Source organism: Meles meles, chromosome 1, assembly GCF_922984935.1.
Source record: "Meles meles chromosome 1, mMelMel3.1 paternal haplotype, whole genome shotgun sequence".
Classification (NCBI taxonomy): Eukaryota; Metazoa; Chordata; class Mammalia; order Carnivora; family Mustelidae; genus Meles; species Meles meles.
The window spans coordinates 176682326-176706867 of record NC_060066.1 but is presented as its reverse complement, the minus strand read 5'-3'; the positions used below and the strand labels follow the sequence as shown (position 1 = coordinate 176706867).

Genomic DNA, 24542 nt, shown 5'->3' with positions numbered 1-24542 from the left:
TAATCCTTCTTGACAAAAATAACCCACAAGTTTTAGATAACAAGGAAAAGGCAAAAATATGAAATCAAAAGACCTAAGTGGAGTCATTGCTCTGCAACTTACTAGCTAAATCAATGTGTTAGCCACTTGGCAGCTGTTAAGACTAAATTTCTCATCTTTATTACAAGGGTTAACATCTATCTTAACTAGTTCCAGTTTCCACTAGACTTGTTTTTGTGAGGGAAAGAACTTTGTCTAGCTTATTCACTAATAGCCCTGATGCCTCATGCATAAGAGGTGCTCAAATAATATTTCCTAGATTAATAAATAGAAGTATTTTTTCATCTTCTATTTCAATTCCTTCTGTGCCCAACTTCATATCCTAAATTCCATCACAGAAAACTGTGCAATTCCCCAACATATGCTGGAACATATGCTGGCTTATATTCCTATGGTTTTTGTACATACTTCTGCTTGGCAAATGTCCATTTTTTTTTAACTTTTTATTTTGAAAAAACTATAAACTCATAGGATGTTGCAAAAATAGCAGAGTCCCTTGTATCCTTCACCCAGCTTCTCCCAATAGTACCATCTTATTTAACTATAGTATAATAAAAAACCAGGAAATTGACACTGGTATCATACTATTAACTAGACCACAGGCCTCCTTCACATTGTATTAGTTCTTACATCTATTCATTTGAATGTGTGTATGTGAATGGTTATGTGCAATTTTATCTCATGTGCAGATTTGTATAACCACCACTACAATTAACATACAGAATAAAGCTATGAAATTTATAGTCACAACCATCCCCACAATCACACCCTCTTCCTTATTTCCTGGCAACTACTAATTTGGTTTCCATCTTTACAATTTTGTCAGTTCAATAATGTTATATAAATGGAATCATCCAGTATATGCAACCTTTTGAGATGTCCTTTTTCCTCTCAGCATAACACTTTTGAGATCCATCCAAGTTGTTTCATATATCAGAGCTCACTCCTTTTTATTACTATCCTTTTTTCCTTTACTTAAATTCAGTTGCTATTCATTTTTAAAAATACTTTGTCCCAACTCTATTTCTTCTGTGAAGCTTTACTGATCTCCAAGTAGAACTAAAGCCTCTACTATTCCTTGGGTTCCCATTATAGCCAGCGTGGGCTGTCACAATGCTTTTGACCTTTGAATATCTTTATTTGTTCATTCATCTATAAGGGTTTTTGGTTACATTTTGTATCTTTAGTGCCTAGCAGGTACCTGATAAAACTGGGCATGTATTAAATATTTATTAAATTAATAAATATAGACAAATTTACAAGTTATAGGTAAAAGTATTTTTGAAAGTGGCAAAATGCTATGCAAGTATTCCTAAAAGGCTACACAGCTCATATTATAGTTGGTCTTCATGACTCCAGATTGTAATATTTGCAAATTCATTTACTCGTTTACACTCATTTGTAACTCCAAAATCCATACTTGAAGTACTTTCATGGTCATTGAGAACATGTATAGAGTGGTGAAAAATGTGCCTGATACCCATGTTTCCAAATGAGGTCGAACAAGGTAATTCTGCTTTATTGTTTTAGCTCTCATAATATAAACAAATGTTCTTCTGAAAGATTGAGTATCATGTTTTTTGCATTTTTGTGCTTTTTTTTTTTTTTTTTTTTGTGATTTTGCTATTTCAGATGGCCCCAAGCATACTCCTGAAGTGCTGTGCGGTATTTCCAAGTTTAAGGAGGCTGTGATATGCCTTATGGAGAAAATGTATGTGCTAGATAAACTTCATTCAGGCATGAGTTACAGTATTGCTGGCCATGAGCTCAATGTTAATGAAACATTATATGTTAGGTAAGTGTCTTTAAATGGAAACACACATAAAACAAAGTTATGTATTGACTGGTTGATGAAAACTTGTAACCAGAGGCTCATAGGAACTTAACCCTGTACTTCTCTTAGGAGCAATATTAAGTATTTGCTAACTCAGTGTTTGTGGCAACTTTATACAACATTAACTACTGTGAAAAATGAAAACTGACTGTACTTCTTCAGTTCTAAAACCAACAGCTCCCTATAACCTACAGAATGAAATAAGAATATGGTAATTTTTTAACTTCAGGTACACTGCTCACCACAATCTGTACCACTGACACAGTCCTTTTTGTTCAGCCAAAACAGTGTATTCTTCATCATGTTGTGCCTCATTTGGCAGGATGTGTCATCCTGTGTCTGCTAGGGTGATTTCCTGCCTTATCTCCCCCATCAGACTTGGCCTTGTAGACTAAGACCATGTCATAATCATCATCACACCCACCATAGTGTGCCACCCCTATATCCTTCTATCCATCCTATATCCACTCATATCCTATGGATCCCTACTCTGCAGTAGGCCTATGCAAGGCCAGTGCCAGAAATGGAGATGCAAAGACAAATAAGATGCAGTATAGCTATTGCCCTAAATGAACTCACACAGAGTAGACCCTAGAGGACTCTGACATAAATGAGGCAAAAATCTCTGGGAGGAAACAAACCTGTCTCTCACCCTAACAAAAATGTCACAGACTAATTCAGGAATGTTTCCAGCTATGAAAGAAATCTGCTGGTTTGGTAAAACAGAAGGTAGATATTAAACTAGGTATTTCTAGTTGAACATCACTCTCAAACAAATGTTATTAGGCCTATAACGCACAGGATTTGATATCTTTACTTGAAACCTGGTAGTTTCCAAAAAGTTAATATCGGACAAAGATTCTTTGTCTTCTAGAAACTAAAACATGAGTGAAAAAATAAGGATAGAAAGAAGGGGTGGGGAGAAATAATCATCATTACCATCATACCAGTTACTACTATTATATTCATGCTCTGTAAGTGCTATGTGTATTAAACATCTTATATTCATTTTTTCATTTAATGCTCACAAAAGCCCTTTGAAGTAGGTGTAGGTATTGTTATTCCCATTTTTACCAAAAGATTAAGTAACCTAAGATCGCTCAATGAAAAGCTGATCCAGAATTCAAGGCCAGGTTCTTTTGACTCCAGAGCCTGTATATGCTTTTGTTTCAGGTTATAATGCCTCTGAAATGTGATCGAAAAGAAGAGGTAAGTATTAAATAAATCATCTTTACAGTGTTGATTTATATTTGCTTATAAAACAAGCAAGGAAAAATAAATACCAACAACCCCACCTTTATTTTAAGTAGCCAGTTTGAAGTAAGTATTCTTCCTCTACAGTGAGGGAAAGTGGCTGAAGCTGGAAAGACAAGTGCAGGACTGCTGAAGATTTGGGGGCCAGTTTATATTGAATATGTTGGCACTCTAGAACATCTCCAAGGGGTTAAGATTTCTTCAGGTTCTTTTGAAAATCCCCTTGGAAAATATAGCTGGCATTTTGTTAGTAGGTGACTTAAGCTAGTGCTTGTTAGTACAAGTGACCCTTGAACAACATGATTTGAACTGAGTGGGTCCACTTATATGAAGATTTTTTTTTTAAAAAATACAGTATGCAGTCAATGTATTTTCTCCTTAATAAGATTTTCTTTACTCTTACTTTCTTGCAAGAATACAATATATAATACATACAACATATAAAATATGTGTTAACTGATTGTTGATGTTATTGGTAAGACTTCCAGTCAGCAGCAGACTATTAGTACATTAGTTTTCAGGGAGTTAAAAGTTATATGTGGATTTCTGACTGCACAGAGGGCTGGCACCCCTACCCCCATATTGTTCAAGGATCAATCATATTCTTCTGAAGCTACTTTTACTCTTCACTAAAGGACTAAGTTCTGTTACAAATGAAAGTAAAAAGTCAAATGCTTATAAGTTTCCCAATTTACAGAGTTCCACCCATATATCCAGCAGTAAAGTCCAGAAATGAATGAGATGTGAATATATTAAAAAATAAAATTATAAAAAATAATAAGACTATATGTGCAGAGAAGGGTTAATATAGCAGACTTGATAGCTATGCTTTTGAAAGGCTTGCTTATGAGGCTGGCCCTTGGCTGGCATTTGGGAACTTGGGTTTGGAGAAGTTTCCCACCATTCCCAGAACTGGTTAAGACTGGCTCACTATGCCTAAACTGTTTGGAAAAACAACATAATTTATGCTGAATACCTGCTTTCCTTCTGGGATTCTGGAATTTTGGGACATGCCACTGCAAAGGGTGCATACGTGAGCTGTCTCCAGCTAAAAACCCTGGGTACTCAGTTCCTAAGCTTCCTTGCTTGGCAACATTTCACATATGTTGTCTCAAATCATTGCTGGGGAATTAAATGTGTCTCATGTAACTCTACTGGGAGAGGTCATTTGGAAGCTTGTGCCTGGTTTCTGCTGGACTTTGCCCCATGTGCCTTTTCTCTTTGCTGATTTGGTTTTGTATCATTTTGCTGTAATAAATCGTAGCCATGAGTATGACTGTATGTTCAGTCCTATGAGTTTCTGCTAAGGAATCAATCATTAAATCTTGGAGTCAGGTGGGGTGTCAGCTGGTGTCAGAAGTGGGATTTAAAAGCCCAACCTGACTCACTGAAATATGGTAAAAGCATAGTTTGAGAAAAGTTTAAAGGGATAGGGAATGGTCAGCCTTTGGTGTCTGAGTAGATATGAAGTCATTCATCTATGGTATGAAACAGCTGTTATCTGTTTTGAGAGGTAAAAGTTACCTATGGAATTTTAAAATGATAGATCCAATCCAGGAGAGTTGGCTTCACAGCTCCCCTAACTGCTTTTGTTAGCAGTGAGGGGAAAAGGAGCAAATGCCTTTGGTTTTTGTTCACTCAGGTGGCAAGAGAAAATGATCAAAAAATTTCCAAAGGTGAGCTTTGGATAGGCCAAAAAATTCTAAAAGTTTGCATTGTCTTCCCCTTCAAGTGGGAAGGAAAGAAAAGTTAAATTGGTTCCCAGCACTGGAGCACAATTTTAGATAAACCAGAGGGGGAAAAAAAGAGAAAAATACTCCAGCCATTTCTTCAGCTTAGCCGTTGTCACCTCTGTTACTACAATAGCCAAGTATTGCTTCCTTCCCCTCTTCTCTTGCATTCCAGCAGGGATCTTCCCCAGCAGCTTTAATATTAACTCTGTAAATGCTAAAAGTATTGTTAGGTGTAAATTTGCAATGGAAAAGGGGAGGGAATTTAAAAAATGGTCTTATGGCTATTGTATCTGAATATATGGTAAAAATGGATATAAACATAATATGCTTTTAATTTCATAAATGCTAGAGGAATCACCCTGACTAAAGAAAGCTGCAAATTGTGTTAGTAGAACACTACTTTCTTGATTCTGCCACGGGTGAGTGGGTTAAAATTTAAAATGAATACTGGAGATAGAACGAAGTCTCTAGAACAAATAATTTTTGCTTATTGAAGCCTCTATAAAAAGGGAGGTAATGCGATCTCCAGATAGAGACACACCTTGGGAGTTTTAAAAACAGTTTTTAGTTAGTTTTTCATACTGTTGTTGATCATCTATTTCATCTTCCTGTTCTCTTATTAATGAGATAAGATTTTGATATATCCTCATTCTGTATATGTCTAAAAACTATGTGTTTCACATTTTTAAAGTTATGGCACTGATTATCAATAAAAATAATTGGACCCCCCAAAAAACCAGTTTTTAGTTTGCTAATGTGCTCTTAATAAAATCAGATCTGTGATCTTTAGAGGCTGGTGATCTCCCTGTGTGGTGTGCAAATAGGTAAATTTGGACAATACCAAAGAGCTTAAGAAAGCTTTGCTTGTCACTTAAACTTGGAACACTGCTGCCTGGTCCTGTGGCACCTTGGCTTTGCTGCTGCTGAAGAAAATTTGCTGGCTTCTTTTGGAATCCTAAATCCACAGATCCCAATTGTCTAGACCTGACTCTAAACAAAAACCTGACACAGTCTGTTGTGAGCTGTTTCAGCATCAGAATGTGCTGTGCTGGGGCACCTGGGTGGCTCAGTGGGTTAAAGCCTCTGCCTTCAACTCAGGTCATGATCCCGGGGTCCTGGGATTGAGCCCCGCAGCGGGCTCTCTGCTCAGCGGGGAGCCTGCTTTCCCCTCTCTCTCTGCCTACTTGTGATTTCTGTCTGTCAAATAAATAAATAAAATCTTAAAAAAAATAAAAAAGAATGTGCTGTGCTGAACTGAAAGCAAGCATAAGCTTAATGACTCTGACCCTGGAACTATTCTAAGTTTAGGACACCTCTCTGTGGGACCTGAAATTTTGAAAATATCATGAATATATTGTCTGTACTATCTGAGTCACATACAAATGCCTGTAGGAAAGGGTTTATTTTTTTGATGGGACCATCTAAAATCAAGCTGCTCATTGGCTTATATTAAGTATAGAGACTGATTGCATTCCTAATTTGTGATTCCTGCCAAAAGCTACAAGCTGGGATAGGGCACACCACAAGGAGTGTGACCCCTCTGCTCATTCCTGACAGACTGGACTCTTGATTTCCTTTGGGAGATGTCTCACTGCTGTTGACTTGTGTTCAACTTCACAGCTTAGTTGCAGTTTGCAACGAAAGACTAATAAACTCTACCTTTCTCACCTTTCTCCTGTTATACGCACCTTAGAAAGATAATCTGATTATTAAACACTGCTGTTCCCAAAAAGGGACTGATCTTTTCTAGGCTGCTCACCAGATAAACAGGACAAAAGGGGTGGGAGGTTATGTACACCCATTTTGAAATTTTTTTGACCAATTCCTAAATATGATGTGTCTTTCTGGTGAAGTTGTATAAAAATGATTTTCTATAAAAATCTTTTGTCCTTCTTGTATATACAATCCTTCCAGAAAAGGTCTAGATCAGAGTAGCCGACGATTAAAAAAAAAAAAGTAAAATTATGATTGCTAAATGAAATACACTGATTTTGTAACAAAGGAGAAAAAAACAAAACAAAACCCTGGCATCTGGGAAGGGAGGAAAGCATTAAAATCTTTGCTTTTTCAAACTGTTCCTGGAAACTTTCCTCTCTTCCTGAAGGAAAACTCCCCATGCTGGCTTTCTAAGCTTCTGCAAGTCCTTTGAATTCAATTTGACTGCTGAGTCTATAATCACACAAGACAGTGTGACTAAGAGACAAAAGGCAGTGGCCCCAGCTCCTTCACTTCCAAACAGAACACCTCCAGATGTTATATACATTCATGAGGCAGATGACCTGGTATCTTAAGACAAGCAAATCTATTTGAGATTGCCTGCCTTAGGCAGTCCCTCTGAAACCAAGGGCTGAACTAAACTGTTTGGACTGAGAACCCGTAGGTGGGAAATAACACAGTGGGCCTAATGCATGTCTTCCTTGGGGTGCTCTAGCAATTAATCATAAATTTTGTTTCCAGGTACCATGTATGCCTTCTGGGATTGTATTTCTTGTGTGTACCCTAATATCATGACACTGCCTGAGCCCTGGAAGGTGTTCAGGTCAGCTTCAATTTAGCCAGAATTGTGCTATACTTGAACTGACAACATGGGACAGGTGAAAAAATGGTTAATAGAGAAACTTAAGGAGGAAGCCACCTTGCTTTCTAAGATGGACTTTAATGGTTATTGGGATTTGTTTAAATTGAAGTCCAGGATCCCTAAAAAGCATAACTGGGACCCATACTGCGGTTGCTCTTATTCTGTGTGTAAAGTCCTACCGATCATAATTTTTCTGTAAAGATGCCTTGGTCAAGAGCAAAGGGGGTGATATATGTAGAAAAGAGTTAACATAAGCAAGCCTGACTGATATTGTTTGAAAGGCTTGCTTCCAGGTTGGCCTTTGGCTGGCATTGGGGAACTTGGTTTTTCAGAGGGTTCCCAACATTCCCAGAACTTGTAACTGTGGTTCAATAAGCCTGAACTGTGAAGACCACATAGTTTGTGTTGAATGCCTGCTTTCCTTCTGCGATTCTGGAATGTGGGTACCTAGGTGGAGGGTACATGCCTCTGTGATCAGGTCCCAGTGAAAATCCTGGGTACTCAAGTTCCTAATAAGCTTCCTTGCTTGACAGCACTTCGCATGTGTTGTCTCAAATCACTGCTGGGGGAATTAAGCTCATTCTGTGGCTCTCCTGGGAGAGAACCCTTGGAAGCCTGTCCCTGGTTTCCCTTGGACTTCTCTCCATGTGCCTTTCCCCTTTGCTGATTTTGGTTTGTATCCTTTTATTGTAGTAAATCATAGCCATGAGTATGACTACATGCTCAGTCTTGTGAGTCCTCCAAGGAAATTATCAAAATTGGAGGTGGTCTTGGGGTCCCCCTGACATGCTGTATGAAAATTTTTTCTGTTTAGGATAAGAAGCATAGACTTTGGTGTTTCAAATCACAATTATGTCAGTTACTATCTATGTGACCTTGGAAAGATTACATTTAAAAAAATGTTTTACTTATTTATTTGAGAGAGAGGGAAAGCACAGAGGGAGAGTGACAGGGAGAAGGAGACTCCCCGCTGTATGGAGCGCCCAACATGGGGTTCGATCCCAGTACCCAGAAATCATGATCTGAGCCAAAGGCAGATGTTTACCTGACTTAGCCATTCAGGCACCCTGAAAGATTACTTAATAATGTCTCTTAGCTCCAGTTGTCCTATTTGTAAAATGGGGCTACTATCTATGTCTTAGGGTTTGTATAAAGATTCAATCAGAGAATGCTTTCAGAAGTGTCTAGCACAGGTTCTGGCACAGAGTGGGAGATTAATAACTATTAATTCTCCTGGCTGACTGAGAGGTGAAAAAGGCTGTAAGGACTGAAGAGGTCACCAAATCAGCCATAAAAATTTCAAAGAAAACTTTCACATCAGAGATCCACCTACTTTTGGAAGGCTCAGATCCAATTCATCTTGAAATGAAGCAGGAAACTGTACCAACACATTTCACTACAAACCTCTCTGGTGTTTAGTAATATTTCCATGCAATCTCAGTTAAGAGTATTCTGCTTTGAACATGGAGGAAGGAGGAGAGAATATGCTCCCTTAAAGGAAAATATGCTGAAGTGAGATGATGTGGTTTCATTCTACACACAGTGTAGGGAAATGCCCAGCTGGTGAGCCATATTATTTCTTCCAAGCACAAGGTCTACACATTTTATTTATTTATTTTTAAAGATTTATTTATTTGTCAGAGAGAGAGAGAGAGAGAGGGAGAGACAGAGAGAGAGCACAAGCAGGGGAAGCAGCAGGTAGAGGGAGAAGCAGGCTTCCTGCTGAGCAAGGAGCCCAATGTGGGACTCGATCCCAGAACCCTGGGATCATGGCCTGAGCTGAAGGCAGAGGCTTAACTGAATGAGCCACCCAGGTGTCCCAAGGTCTACACATTTTATTTTTTTTTATTTTATTTTTTTTGGTCTACACATTTTAAAGCATCACATCCCCTAAGCACCTACCATGTGTTGTGTCCTTTCCCTCAAATCACCTCTTAACTCTACAACCACCTCATACATACCTATTATTATCTGTCTTGTACAGACAAAGGAGCAAGTTTAGAGAGGTTGTGTGCCTCGCCCAATGTCCACCTGATAATCAGTTGTTTTTACCCCTGTGCTGTCTCCCTATCATGACTGCCAATACTTAGTACAAATTTTTCTTACACTAGGCAGACTGCAATAAATAGCGGACTTCCTTCCAAGAAAGAGTCTGTTAAAACACAAGTGACAACATGCAGGTCACCCTCATATTAGGAATTAGGAATGTGTGTCAAAACTTATTTTTAAAGGTTAGGGAAAGGGCAAAAGCAGTGACTTGCTGGAAATGGATAAAAGGAACTCAGCATTACCAAATCAAGCAGCATGGGCCTCTGCCGTTTACCAAGTGTTTTCATTATCACTTTTAATCTTATCATCACAATATATTAGTGAGGACACATGACATTATCCTCACTTGAAAGATGAAGTAACTAATAAAGCAAAGAGAAATAATGTACTCAATGTAACTCAGCAAATAAACGGAAGTGCCAGCATTCGAACCAAGATCTTTTTGACTCCAAGTATAGATGCAATAGGAGAAACTATGGAGCCATTTATCAAAATACTTAGTCCAGGCATTAGTGGACTACGTATAAGCATCTCTCTAATCTTCCCCTGCTTAGCTGCATTTTTATCAATCTCATTTTAAGTACTGCAATATCCCTTGACTATTCTTCTGGCTTCAGTCTTTCTTCATGTCAATTTATCTTTCCAGGCTACCAGTGAGAAATAATGGAAAGAATGAGCACCATCATATTTAATTTCTATTTCCTGGTTATGTGTTCTTGGATGAAACAGTTAACTTACAAGCTTCAGTTCTGTATCTGTAAAATGGGAATAATATTTGTCTGACAGAGTACATTTTGGACATGGGTGTAAAGTCTGCTTCTTTGTGCCTTTGTTTTTTCAACTATAAGGAAAAGATAATACCAATTTCATAAGCTGGTTGTAGGGATTCAATTAGGTGATGCCTGTAAAGTGCATAGCATAACTGCTTAATCCACAGTGGGAGCTTAAAAAATGGGAGACAGCCTAAGGGTTGTCAGTTAGGAATGTGGGAGCTGAAAGGAGGGAATGAAGACTGATTTTACATGGGTTGGTCAGAAAAGGCCTCAATGAAAAGGCAACATTTGAGCAGAGACTTAAAGGGCATGAACAATGCCCATTTCTAAGGGAGAAAGTGCACATGTAAGGCCTTGAAATGAGAAATGTTTTGTTGTATTTCACAAATAGCAAGGATGCCAAGGTGACTGGAAAAGATTGAGGGGAGTCAGAGAAATACCAGGTAGTCATATCAGGGAGGGCCTTTTAAAAGCTTGGAATTAGATGGGGAACCATGATAGGGTTTTGAGAAGTGATATGATTTGCCTTCCATATATATTTTTAAAGTCTCTCTGTTTTTCAGAAAAGGAGACTGAAGGGGTACGGGAGTTGCATGGGTGGAGGCTGAGTGGCCAGTTAAGATACCACTGCAATAATCTGGCCAAGAGATTAATGTAGCTTGGCCTAGGTTAGTTGTGGAGGCAGTAAGAAGTAGATTTAGAATATATTTTGAATGTAAAACCAACAGAATTTGCTTATGAGTTGAATGGAGAAATGAAAGAGGAGTCAACAATAACTCTAAGGTTTCTGGTCTGAAAAACATTTATAATTTTCACTTATTACAGGGTAAATTTAAAATTGATTGACAAAAAATTATCTTTTTCCAGATTTCAAAAGGCACAGAAATTTGTCAAGGATAGTATTTTTACTTCTTATATAGAAAAGTGTATCCAAAATTTATATTCTGAGTCAAAAGTAGAAATTTTCCCCAAATGGTAGATTGTCCTCATCAATCTTGTCTCCCAGTGTTTGTTTATAAGATATCTGTTTTCTTAAACAGTATGAACATTACATTTCAGTGTTTTAATCCTTGACAATGTGGTATTACAAAAAAATTGCCTTTCTTCTCTTTTACTGTTCAGTTCAGTCATCTTCCTATGCCCTTACACCTTACTAGTCACTTGTTATTTCATTTTCCTCTGTGTTTTCTTTTTCATTTCCCTCAGAATATTAGTGGTTTTGTACTGGTTTCTAAGAGATTATTTATGACTAAGGTTGTCATTTGCCATGCATTGCAAATTACATATCATGTGTTCTCACCACCATTTTACTATGATGTTTTGCTTGCAGAGAAGTTGTGTGTTCAAATATAATAATGTCCTGCTTAAAAACAAAAAGTTATAAATTTGCCATTTAATGAGTTGAGGAAGAATACGAGAGGAACAGGTTTGGGGACAGGTAGGAATCAGGAGTTTAGTTCTGATTATGTTTATTTTATTTTTAAAAAAGATTTTATTTATTTGATAGAGAGCAAGAGAGAGAGCAAGGACACAAGCAGGAGGAACGGCAGAGGGAGAAGCCGGCTCCCCACTGAACAGGAAGCCTGACACAGGGCTTGATCCTAGGTCCCTGGGATCAGGACCTGAGCCAAAGGCAGACACTTAACAATGGAGCCACTCAGCAGCCCCTAGTTTTGACTGTGTTTAATTTGAAATGTCAATTAGACATAAGGTGGGAGTGTTGAATAGCCAGTTGCGTGTAAACATATCTAGAGTTCAGGGTAGAGCCTGGGCTGAAGATACACACTTTTGGAGTTATAACTGTATATATGACATTTAAAGCCACAAGACTGACTGAGATCACCTAGATAATGAGGCTAGTAAGGGAAGAGATCAGAAGACTGACACATCTTGAATACCTACAATGTGCTAGGCAATGTGAATTTTTAAAATATGAGAGAACGTATGGGTAATCTTACTTTGATGATAACCATATGGCCATGTCATTACTTTGCTCAACAAATTTACATGAAATAAAGCCAAGCTCCCTTGCCTCGTAGTCTAGGTTTCATACAGTTCCTGTTCCTAGAACTTTACAAGTCCCATTTTTCAAATAATCTAGCCTGCACTCTAGCCATGCCTTGTGCTTTCTACCATTAGCTTCTTTCTTCAAGCTGTCCTGGCTGCTAGAGAATGGTCTCCCCTTATCAGTCCAACAAAAATCCTATCCATCTCAAAATTCCGTTCATCTGCTACCTCTTATACAAAGCCCTTCCTGATCACCCAGGTCAGCAGGAATCTTAATCAACTTTGACTTCTAGTGCCTTTTCTGTCTGACTATTCTTAGAACCCACTGCATGAACTGCATTATGAAGATTATTTTTTGTATGAGAAGCCAGGGTATTCTCAAAGGCAAGGACCATGGCTTATTCTTTGGCATTTAGCACAGTGCCTCGAAAAATAAAAAGTTTGTTGGTAAACAGAGTGTGAAATACAACTAAGTGTATACTTTACCTACATCTGGCTGTGCCTCTGTAATAGGAATTATAAAGACAATATGAAGAAATCAGAAGGTGAAATTTTTACAGATGTATAAAACTGAGCTTCAAAAAAAACACAAAAAACCTGGGCTTCATTTATACATTTAAAGTATTTTTCTAGATGATAAATTACCTCACTAATTTAATCCTTCCTTGGAATAAATCAGGAAGCATGATGGCATAGGAATTAGGAGCCACAGCTCCAGAGTCGCACACTTAGGTTTGTATCTGGTTCTGATATTTACTATGACATTGGGCAGGTTATTTAAACTCTTTTGTGCCTGAGTTTCCCTATCTCAGTGAGGACAGGATGAATATTTACCTTCACAATAGTTTTTGTTTGTTTTCTTTATTTAAATTCAGTTTAGTTAACATATACTATATTATTAGTTTCAGAGGTAGAATTTAGTGGTTCATCAGTTGCATAAAATACCTAGTGCTGATTACATCAAGTGTCCTCCTTAATGCCATCACCCAGCTACCCATTACTCCACCCACCTCCCCTCCAGCAACCCCCAATTTGTTTCCTAGAGTTAAGAGCCTCTTATACTTTGTCTCCCTCTCTATTTTCATCTTATTTTATTTCTCCTTCCCTTCCCCTATTTTTTTTTTAAAGATTTTATTTATTTATTTGACAGAGAGAGAGATCACAAGTTGGCGGAGAGGCAGGCAGAGAGAAGGAGGAAGCAGGCTCCTTGCTGAGCAGAGAGCCCGATGTGGGGCTCGATCCCAGAACCTCAGAATCATGACCTGAGCCGAAGGCAGAGGCTTTAACCCACTGAGCCACTCAGGCGCCTTCCCTTCCCCTATGTTTTTAGGATTAAATGAGATAACATGTATATGGCACTGAGAATAGTAATAGTGCCTTAATAAATACTATTATTAAAAAATTTTTATTCTGAACGTTTGGCTAATGATCATCATTACTTTTCATGTGTAGACAGTATCCCACAGTTTACAAAACACTTTTATATACATTGCCTTATTTATTGCTTCTAATTTATAGGGAAGAAAATTGAGATTTAGAGAGGGAGGTGTGCCTTGTTCAAGGTTGCCCAGCTAACCTTTTGGATTCCTAGTCCAACGTTCCACCTCTATATCACTGCCTTCCCTCTATTCCATCTCCTCAATCATTTCAACAATAGAGACACTTAAAAACTGTGAGTTTCCAGTTTGATTCGGTGTTTAAGGCATTGTTAAGGCATAGGATGCTTATTTCATTACTAAAACTAGTAATTTAGAAAATTATATATCCCCCCACCCAACTCAGGTAGCCTTTATTTATTTTTTTAATTTCTTTTCAGTGTTCCAGAATAGAAAATTATATATTTCTTAAAGAAAACAAATAACATGAAGAAATATAAATCACCCTTGCTAGAAGGAGTATTTTTCCCCTTTAATTAGACTGCTAATATACCAGATTAGAGTTTTTAAGACCTATTTAAGAAGCAGCTATATAGTATTCTTTTAAATCTTTTGTTACCTAGTTTCTTTTGTTGTAAATATTATGTAAACAGTTTACCAGATGACTTCTACCTATAAACTCAAGCGTCCTGTGGTCAAAATACTCTAGAGACATCTTTCCTTGTGATATCATTTTTGAAAATAAAGCAACTGAGAGTCTTGGGCTCTAGTCCTCCATAGTCATCAACTGCATGTATGCTCTCAAACAAGCCATGCCACCTCAGGCCCTCACTTTTGCCACCTGTTGACTGATACTAATACCACCTGCCTTGCTACCTCCCCAAGCTAACAAGAAAAGGACTGAGATTACTCTGTAAATGCATTTTGCACCTCAGTACAATCTCTTGGTTTCTTCCAGTCAAGCACTTTTTTGTGGCTTAATGGCGAGACGCATGTAGTGGGGAAGTAATGGGAGGGAGAAGAACTGAGAAGAGGAGGAGATAGGTGAGATTGTGTATGCTTTGCTCTCTAATGTTGATGTTCTAGTTTTATTGTCCTACTGCTCTTATTTTATTTTATTTATTTATTTTCTACTCTAATTTTAAAGTGGAGCTCTGTAATCTATTAGCAGAGTTTTAAAAGGAGCCAGTGATTTTAAAAAGCAATGGCCATAAGAAAACTTGGGTTTTAGTGTCGGCTCTGCTATTTATCATGTGACGTTAGTAGTAAAGTGTATCGTTTTATCATGCTTTGATTCTTGCATCTGTAAAATGACAGCATTGGCCTTGATATCTCAGAGATTTGTTTTAAATATATTAATGATTCTAATGATATATTATTTTGTCTGGTTTACAATATTTGGTTATTTTTAAACTAAATATCCATCATTGCTCTAAAGAAAGAATTCACTGCTATCATGCTTTCTTTAGCTATAAGCCTTTCCTACCTCTTCTACCTCTCTCCACTTAAGACAATTACAGCAGATACTGCTCACTATGTGGTAGTAGTTTACATTCACTTATGTCTTACCATAACTCTCTGAGCTAGATATTACTATTTTCCTTTCAAAGAAAGAAAGGTGAAGAAATAAACATTCGGCATGGCCAAATAAGTTGCCCAATGTCATACAGCAGATATCTGATGGAGTGGGATTCAGATATAGGTCTAACTACAACCAAAATTTTTAACCATGTTATTCTGTTTCCAGTTACCCAGGATCTCTCTGCGCAAGGCTCAGGTCAAATTCATTTCCTTTGTAATGCCTTCCCTTACCACTGCAGGCTAAAATTACCTGTCCTTCCAACTATTGGTATAATTTGTAATGTAATTTGCTTTAAATGTGTTTTCACTAGAATGTGAACTCTTCAAGGTCAGTAACAATTTCTTTTATTTCTGTATCATTAGCATCGCATGGAGGTTGGCAGAGTGGCTGCTCAGCAAATGTTCTGCCATATGGAAGAACAAATATATGAATGAAATGCAAATTAAACTACTTATCTTTCCTTATGTGGCAAATTGGATATCCTTGTGTTATCGATAAAGTCAAACGTCATCCAACAGTAGTTTGTGGATATAGACTGTAAGTTCTACAAGGGTAAGAACTATGTCACTTTTCTCAGCACTGTGTTCCCACTGCTGATCTTAGTGCGTAATGTAATAAAGGTGGATGGGTGACAGAGGAAGGAATTCACATACTCTACATTTGTAAGTCTTTCCCCCCAGTTAATTTAAACGAACACTTAAGGAGGGCCTTTCACTCTGAAAAACCCTGCTAGAAGCTTGTTTATACATTTCCTTTAAACACAGATGGAGAAAGAAAAAAATGATAAGCTATCATTATGGGGGGGGGGGACTAGAAAGCAGGAGAAAAACACAAATACATTCATTACTTTTAGAATATAAAATGTCTGATATCGTATTTTGGAATGCATATATGTTTGTCTTCTTGGGGGTTCACATCTACAAATGTGGAGGAAGAAATATTCTCGTGGGAAGAATGAGGGCTGTGTGACTACACATAAGTGACAAGACACACAGGGTACTCACTGGTCCTAAAGCTAATCTGCCATTACCATCCTCCTTCCCCAGTACTCCCCAGTCATGTTATAAACAGAACACCACACCTTCCAGTTGCAGGTAGAGCTTCTCTGAGTGATGTGCATAGGAGTAGGCAAAAGAAGGAAAATATAGGAAAGGGGAAAGAGTTGTGGGATAAAAAGATAAGAAGGAGGGAAGAGTAGAAAGAAGGGAAGTGAATAAAAAGGATAAAATGGGACTAGAAAGAAGGGGAGGGGTGGGAAAGAAGGAGGGAAAAGGGAAAAGGAAGGTTGGGGGAAGCTACTAACAACCTCACACTGACTGAGTGGCACTGGGTCAGTGCCCAGTAGGTCCAAAGGGGAACCAGGAAGTTGGCAGGGCCCCTTGCTCTGATTCAGAGGCAGTGGGGAGTAGTAGTAGGGGTTAGGATCATTCTTCAACTTTGGGATGCAATTACTTTAATACCAACTACCTCTCAATGCCCAAGTAGGCAAATGGGCTACTGATGTTCACATGGCTCTAACACATCCAAGAGGTAGAGCTTAATGGCCAAAGCTTGGGGCATCAGGGTGGTTCAGTTGGTTAAGCATCTGCCTTTGGCTCAAGTCATAATGCCAGAGTTCCAGGAACAAGCCCGGCATCAGGTTCCATGTTCAGTGGGGAGTCTGCTTCTCCTTCTCTCTCTGCCCCTCTCCCCCTGCTTGTGTGCATGAGCTCTCTCTCAAATAAATCAAATCTTTGTTTAAAAAGGTGGCCAAAGCTCTGGTAGTGAATATTACTTCTCTTGTTATTAGCAAAACAGACAGCAAAACAACAAAAATCAAGTAACTCAATGTTCCCAGCACCTTGACAATCAGCTTTTCTGAGGAAGGTCTGTGTCTGCTTCTATTCTGGTCATCCCACAATGCTCAGTTCAGTGGTATACCCACCAGACATTTAGTAAATAGTTGGACAGCTGGAAAATCTTAACGTGAAGTATTGTTTTGATTGGGGGCAGGGGTGCAGAAGAATGTTTACTATGTCCTATCCTGAGAAATCAGTCTCTGCTTTATGGAGAAAAGGCTGAAGACACAATAAGACTCCCGGAGTTAAATCTTATGTTATTTGTTATTAAAGAGGCAAGGTCTTAAGATGTGCTTTTTAACAGTCTTTAGTTTGGTTGTAATTTAAGATGACTTTTGAAAATTAGATCCTAATCCTTGCAGACACAGATGGCTGTTACAGAATAGCCTTGCAAAAACACTAGTCATTTGACTTGAAAGAGTATTCAGACAAGGATGAAGGGCCATTAACTCTCACCCTACCCCTGGCTCTAGGAGGCCTAAGGAGTCCTGGGTGGGCTTTGGGTCTGGGTCTAGAATCTGGGTGGGCCTAGGGCTTCTTTGCTCATTTGGAACAGCTTCCCTAGGTCACTCTGGAATCAGGGATTTAGGTCAGACTGGAGAGCATTACCATTTGAAAACAGTAACTAAATGCTTATGTGTGAGGTACCATGCTGGGAACTTCAGGGGAGGCAGACATGAACATGATATGGACAGCCTTTGTAAAAAAAAATTATAGAACAACAGGACTGCTATGAGAGAGGAATATACAAACTGCAATGGGTACATAGGTGAGGAGCTTGGGAGAAGGGGAGGGCTTCTGAAAGAGGATGACATTTGAGTTAGTCATTAAAAGATGAGGTCAAACAGGCCAGGAAAAGTGGGGAGGGTGGATATTCAAGGATGAGAGAACACAGTTTCAGAGCACAGAGGCATGAGAGTCTCTTGTGTCTTCCATGAATAGTGAGCAATCTCTTTTCTCCTGGTGATAGAAATATGTAATGAGAGGCAGAACTTTTTAAGTGGGAAAGGGAGGTATGGACCAGATTGTGAAGAGTTTTTGAAAAACATTCTAAGCAGTCTATCCTTATCCTAGGGCTATAAGGAACTATTAATGAGTTTTTAAACAAGAAAGGGAATGATCAGAATGGGACTTTAGAAAAATCACTCTGCACAGATAATATCAGGTTGACCAAGGACCATAAAATGGACCTGTAATGGATATTGGGAAGCTCTTGATTCCTCCTAGAGAATCAAGCCTCTGGTGAGACTTTTCCTCTGGGAAACTGGGACAAACATTATCTAAACTGGCCTTAAAGTAGAAATAGGATAGGGATGAAAGGGACACTGGGAGAAGAGACTGTTAACTGGATTGAATAGTGTTCTTCAGCAGAGTAAAGGGTGAACGATTGAGATTTAAATCAAGAGTGCATTTTCTCTAAGACTAGGTGACTGACCCTCCATTTAGGGCAAATTCACAGTGAACACAGTCTGCACTGAAAAGGCTGAGTGTTGGGTCAGTAGAACTTTAGGTGGGCAGGAAGCAGTCCCAAGAGCCTTCTGCATTTCACTTCACAGTTCCCTTATTTATTTGTGGCAGCAACTTATAGCCTACATTTCTACCTTGTGGGAAGAGGTCATTAATGCTGACCATAAAATCCAGCTTCTTTAGAGATTGTTCCCCCTCACCCTACCTCCAGTAATCAGGTTTAAAAATTAATTTGAAAGAAAATAAATTTTGGGGCGCCTGGGTGGCTCAGTGGGTTAATTAAGCCTCTGCCTTCGGCTCAGGTCATGATCTCAGTCAGGATCCTGGGATCGAGCCCCACATGGGGCTCTCTGCTCAGTAGGGAGCCTGCTTCCCCCTCTCTCTCTACTTGCCTCTCTATCTACTTGTGATCTCTCTCTATATATACCAAATAAATAAAATCTTAAAAAAAAAAGAAAATAAATTTTAATTTTAAAAGCCAGCAAAGTCCTTAGACTCCATCACTTCTAGTACTTTCATTTCCAAATGAAAGGCCCAGAAGCCGAGTGTGAGTGCCTTAAAACCAAGGGATGAGAAGTTCTCATCACAAGGGAAAAAAATTTATAACTACATATTACAAAGGATATTAGCTAGACTTATTGTGGCAATCATTTTGCAGTGTTCACAAATATTGAATTATATTGTACACTTGAAACCAATATAAAGTTATATGTTAATTATACTTAAATTTAACAAACAAACAAACAAACCAAGAGTTGGGAGAGACTAAGTTAACTAAGTTAGCTCCTAAATTTTGTAAGTTCTTTAAGAGAGATGTTCATCATAGATTCATCACAGAACAGTAAGTATGAGAACCAGGGTGATATTGAACCCCTTGTTAGTGGCTCTTTCCTAAGTGGTTACACATTTATAGTTTCAGTGTCAGAATTAGTTTCTTACCTGGCTATGCAGTACACAAAGCATGTACACACATGTGTTCCCTGGACATGTCTGTGTGTGTTTTATATGAACAAAGAGGAAGAGCTTGGAGTAGTAGGTGGGGCTAGTGAGAGAAGAGCCAATGGCAGCACCTCTGGTCCATTCTAGTTTCCTTGGCTTAGACATAAGTAGTAGGATCCTCATCCCACCTAGGAATTTTGTGCCTGAGTGGTAGGGCTAGACATACACTGCTGGTTTCTGTCTCTGCTCTGCAAATCTGACAGCCATTATGAGGGACTAAGACGAACCTTAATCAAATTCTTGGTTTTGTGTTTTAGATGAAGTCTAAGTTAGTAGATCTCATAATTATTAGATCAAAATGGAATCACAGAATATTACGATCTACTGTGTATCTTAGAGGTAAGCTAGTCTAAGCCCCATCCCTCTTAAAGTAGGAACACTGGGAATGAATCCTTCTCCATGTAAGTCCAGTATTGCTGAAAAGGGATCATTTAGTAGTTGCTGGTTATCTCCAATGACAGGAAAACCACTACTTCACTACACAAGATATTTATTCCCTCCTTAGAAAATACTTTCTTATATTGGGCCAAAATTGCCTCCTGTAACTTTCAAATCATTGATCTCAGTTCTCTGTCCTTAGAAACTCACAAAATAAGATCCCTCTTTCTCATGGCAGGCCTTCAAGTAGCTGAAGACAACAATCAAGTCTCCCATGGCTTTTCCATCTTTAGAGGAAATGTTCTTCAAATGATATGATTCCCAGTTCCCTCATCTTCCCATTAGGGCTGCTGTGGACACGCTCTTTTTTTCTTCAGGCTTTAGCACGGAGTCTAAGGGCTCTTTGTGGGCAAGTTTATCTTAGTACATAGTTGAATAGGACCATTAAGTTATCTTCTCATTGGGATTATATCTCCAAAAAAGCAGCTAGCATTTTGTTAGCAGCCACAACACAATAATGTACATTCAGCTCAATTCAAACATAACCTCTGATAATGCGTGGTCTTTCCATCCCAAATGTGAGTAATTAATTCTCTAAATCTAATGTGGGAATCTCTCTCTTTCTATCTCTGAATATTTCTGTAAAATTCCTATAGGTTCATTTTGTTTATTGTTTTAGTATTTTAAGGTTTTCTTGAATCTTATTTTTCATAATCCATAAATCTGATAAAGTCTTCATATAAGGTCCAATAAGCATGGTGAGTAATAAAGGATTAAATACAGAACCTCTTGGTTTCCTCTAGGGAGAGGACAATCACTTAGTCAACATTTTTTGGATACTATCATTTAATCAGCAATGAAACTACCGAACTATAGATTTACGTCTTTCTACTTTGCCCCAGGACACTATTAGACACCATCAAATACCTTGCTGAAATACAGAAATACAGTGAATATAGGTCACCCTCTATGACTTTCCAGGATAGTAAGAACTATCAAATCACAAAATACTCTTGGTTTAGCATGACTTAGTGAACCTATAATCACTGACCCTGACTGAATTGTTAAGCTGTTAAGCACACAATTCTCAGATCTACTCTGAGGTGTACAGAGATGAGATCTTGGGAGAGCTTCTATGGATGCTGGAATAGGGGAAATAGCTAGGAAGGAAAAAGACCTAGTACCTAATTTCTTCTATAGGCTCCTGGGTGCAAGTCTGTCGGTCTGGGTACATACCTTCTCTGAAGGCTGAGGAAAGAATGGTGTGCAAAACAAAATACTCCTAGGTGTGTGGTCTTGTAGTAGGCTCTACCAGGGGACTTTTCTTGGGCTACTTTGTCCAGCCCTAATAATGGGATATCTCCCACATTTCCTAAAACAGGCATAGGAACTTACGTCTCTTCTAGGAAAGGTACTCAGCAACTTGAACTCATCCCATGGATATCCTTTAGAAGCTACAAAATCAAAGACAATCTGGAGCTTATTGCTGGCCAGGAACCGCCGCTCAAGGAACTCTCCACTGGGGGTCCGGATCCGCAGTTTGCTCACGGGTTCAGCGTTTTCTTCCTTTGGCTCTGGAGGCAGGGCCTGCTCTAAGGAGAGCCGGATGGCCTAAAGAAGGCAAAAACCAGGTGTCAAAGTGTGTGATAGGACTGTGGGAAGTGGAGAGCCTAGAAGAAAGCTGCTGCTTTGTATTAACTCATCGAGTCCATTTATTAACTGAGCCTGATGCTTGACAATAGAACCATGTTTTTCATATTCTTAATATTAGCTCAATAAGCAACTAATTAAAATAAGTCCAACCTTGATGACATGTATTATTAAACTGATAGATAATCACATAGAAAAGAAATGTAATTTAATTGTTTTTTTACTGAAGGGCTCAGGTGTTTGTGATTTAGGAAAGAGGTATCAAATACCCAATTGCTTCCTTTCTAGTGTATGAATTAAGGCTTTTAGAAACCTTTACAAAGACACACATGTAAATAATGTATTTGAAAAACATACATTTTCCAAGTCAAAATAACTAAAGAGTTTGTAAAATACTAAATATTTTTTTTTAAAGATTTTATTTATTTATTTGACAGATAGAGATCACAAGTAGGCAGAGAGGCAGGCAGAGAGAGAGAGGAGGAATCAGGCTCCCTGCTGAGCAGAGAGCTTGATGCCAGGCTCAGGACCCTGGTATCATGACCTGAGCCGAAGGCAGAGGCTTTAACCCACTGAGCCACCCAGGCGCCCCACAGAATACTAAATATTTTATTAACATCAAAATGGAGTGGAAAGATTCACTTGGAGTGATGAAAAACTTTGGAAATTGTGGTGATGGCTGCATGACATTATGAATATAATTAATGCCCCTGAATTGTACACTTAAAAATGGTTACAAAGGCAAATTTCTGTTATAGATATATATGTTGCTACAATAAAAAGAAAGTGGAATTAAAATATCAGGTTTATTGGAGGTAGGAGAACATAGTCCTAGTTCCAGCCTTGTCACTAACTTGCTGTGGGATTTGGCCAAATCCAGATTTCTGGATCTAGAGATGGCCCAAACTCTTCATTTCACAGGTAAGAATACCTCAAATAGGTGGAGTATACTGTTGAGAGATCTCATGGCTAGAGCTGGGCTTGAACCCAGGTTTCCTAGTCCTCAACCTATAATATTGCATAATTTCACATTCATGATACATTCCATTGGATACTCCACTGGAAGTTAGAAAGTCTCTGAAGTAGGAATCTATGGCAGAAACTCATGAAAACCTTTTTGTTTCCAGTACCTCAGGAGGATCCTTAGGTAAGTAAGTCTGGTATTGGCATGCTCATTTTCAGTTATATTCTTGCCTGGTTACTTTGACATTTTCATGTTCCCAATTTGTCATCAATAGAAAAACAAAATATTCCCTCGACTGATCTACAACTATTTTTAAAAATTTATTTATTTATTTGAGAAAGAGAAAGAGAGAAAGAGAGAGAACAAGCATAAGCAGGGGTAGGAGCAGAGGGAGAGGGGCAAGCAGACTCTGTGCTGAGCACAGAGCCCGATATGGGGCCTGATCCCATGACCCTGAGATCACAACTTGAGCCGAAATTAAGAATTGGAGGCTTAAATGACTGAACCACCCAGGCATCCAAATCTACAACTATTATAATCATGTAACATGAGTGAGAGAAATTGGGATTTCTGTTCTCTAAATCCTTAACAGCAATTTTCAAAGTTGGTGTCACTCTTCCAACTGGGGGAAAAATATTTAAGAAATTCTACTAAACAATTCTTGGGCCAAGGGGAACTATAAATAAAGGATACGGAATATCTAGAAAACAATGATTGTTGAAACACATCATGTTGGAATTCATGGGATTCATCCAAAGCAGTGCTCAGAGGAAATTTATAGCCTTAAAATTTTTATATTATTGGAAAAGAACAAACAAGAATGGGCTCAGTCAGTAGAGCATGTGACCTGTGATCTCAGGGTCATAAGTTCAATTCCCACATTGGGTGTAGACCTTACTTTGGAGGTGGGGGCGGGGGGAGGAAGAATCAGACTAAAAAACTAGGGGAAAAAAAACAATAAAAGAGGTGGGGAGGGGCGCCTGGGTGGCTCAGTGGGTTAAAGCCTCTGCCTTTGGCTCGGGTCATGATCCCATGGTTCTGGGATCCAGCCCTGCACTGGGCTCTGTGCTCAGCAGGGAGCCTGCTTCCTCCTCTCTCTCTGCCTGCCTCTCTGCCTACTTGTGATCTCTGTCTATCAAATAAATAAATAAAATCTTTAAAAAAAATAGGTGGGGAAAAAAGCTTAGAAGAAAATAATTAGAGATGCCTGCGTGGCTCAGTTAGTTAAGCATCTGCCTTTGGCTCAGGTCATGATCCCAGAGTACTGGGATTGGACCCCACATTGGGCTCCCTGCTCAGTGGGGAGTCTGCTTCTTCCTCTGCCCCCTTATCCCCTTAAATGTATTTAAAATAAACAGAGAAACAAAGTTTGCTCAGACAACAGTACCAATAAGAAAGTAACTCTATGTCATTCAGGATAATTTGGTTTGTTGTAATACTTAAGTATTTGTAAAAAAAAAAAAAAAAAAAAAAAAAGCACCACTAAGAATTTCTGCAGTGTATAGTAAAAGCTATAACTCTCAAGTATTTTCCTTCTTGAGGCACAGGATAATATCACCTACCTTAGGGGATTATAAAAGATGGGAAACACATATATGACATATGTGAAGTTTCCAGTGTAGTGTGTGATATATAATAGGCTTCAGTGAATGCTTGCTTGGGGGTTGCACTGGTTAAATAGTCCTATAATCTCATTTTTATATGGGGAAATTGAGGCCAGGAAATGGTGACATAAGAAATTTAAATAAAAAATCAGAATAATAGGAAGTTAAACCAGTTATTTTTGCCCTTCCCTCCTTCCTTCCTTGGATAGCATGAGTAGAAATTTATCTAATATTGGTGTTTTGGTCAGCAATGAGTTTCAGATGAATATTTTCAAATATTAAACTACTTTAGTAGCACTGTCCTATATTAATAACCCAATGAATAGATGAACCTGTGTTTATCAAAATTAAATTCTAGTTGTACTATGTCTATTACAGCATTCTCTATACTCTACATGGTTATTTAATGTCTGGCTT

General features: G+C 38.5%; 1 protein-coding gene across 3 annotated transcripts in view; it reads right to left on the bottom strand.

Annotated features, from left to right (window-relative positions):
* FAF1 (Fas associated factor 1) overlaps positions 1-24542 on the bottom strand; it is a 495897-nt gene that overhangs the window by 19508 nt on the left and 451847 nt on the right. For all 3 annotated transcript variants that reach the window (XM_046003527.1, XM_046003533.1, XM_046003539.1), the window contains exon 18: positions 21303-21518. In XM_046003527.1, the coding sequence (XP_045859483.1) occupies positions 21303-21518 (216 nt within the window). The remainder of the gene's footprint in view (positions 1-21302; positions 21519-24542) is intronic.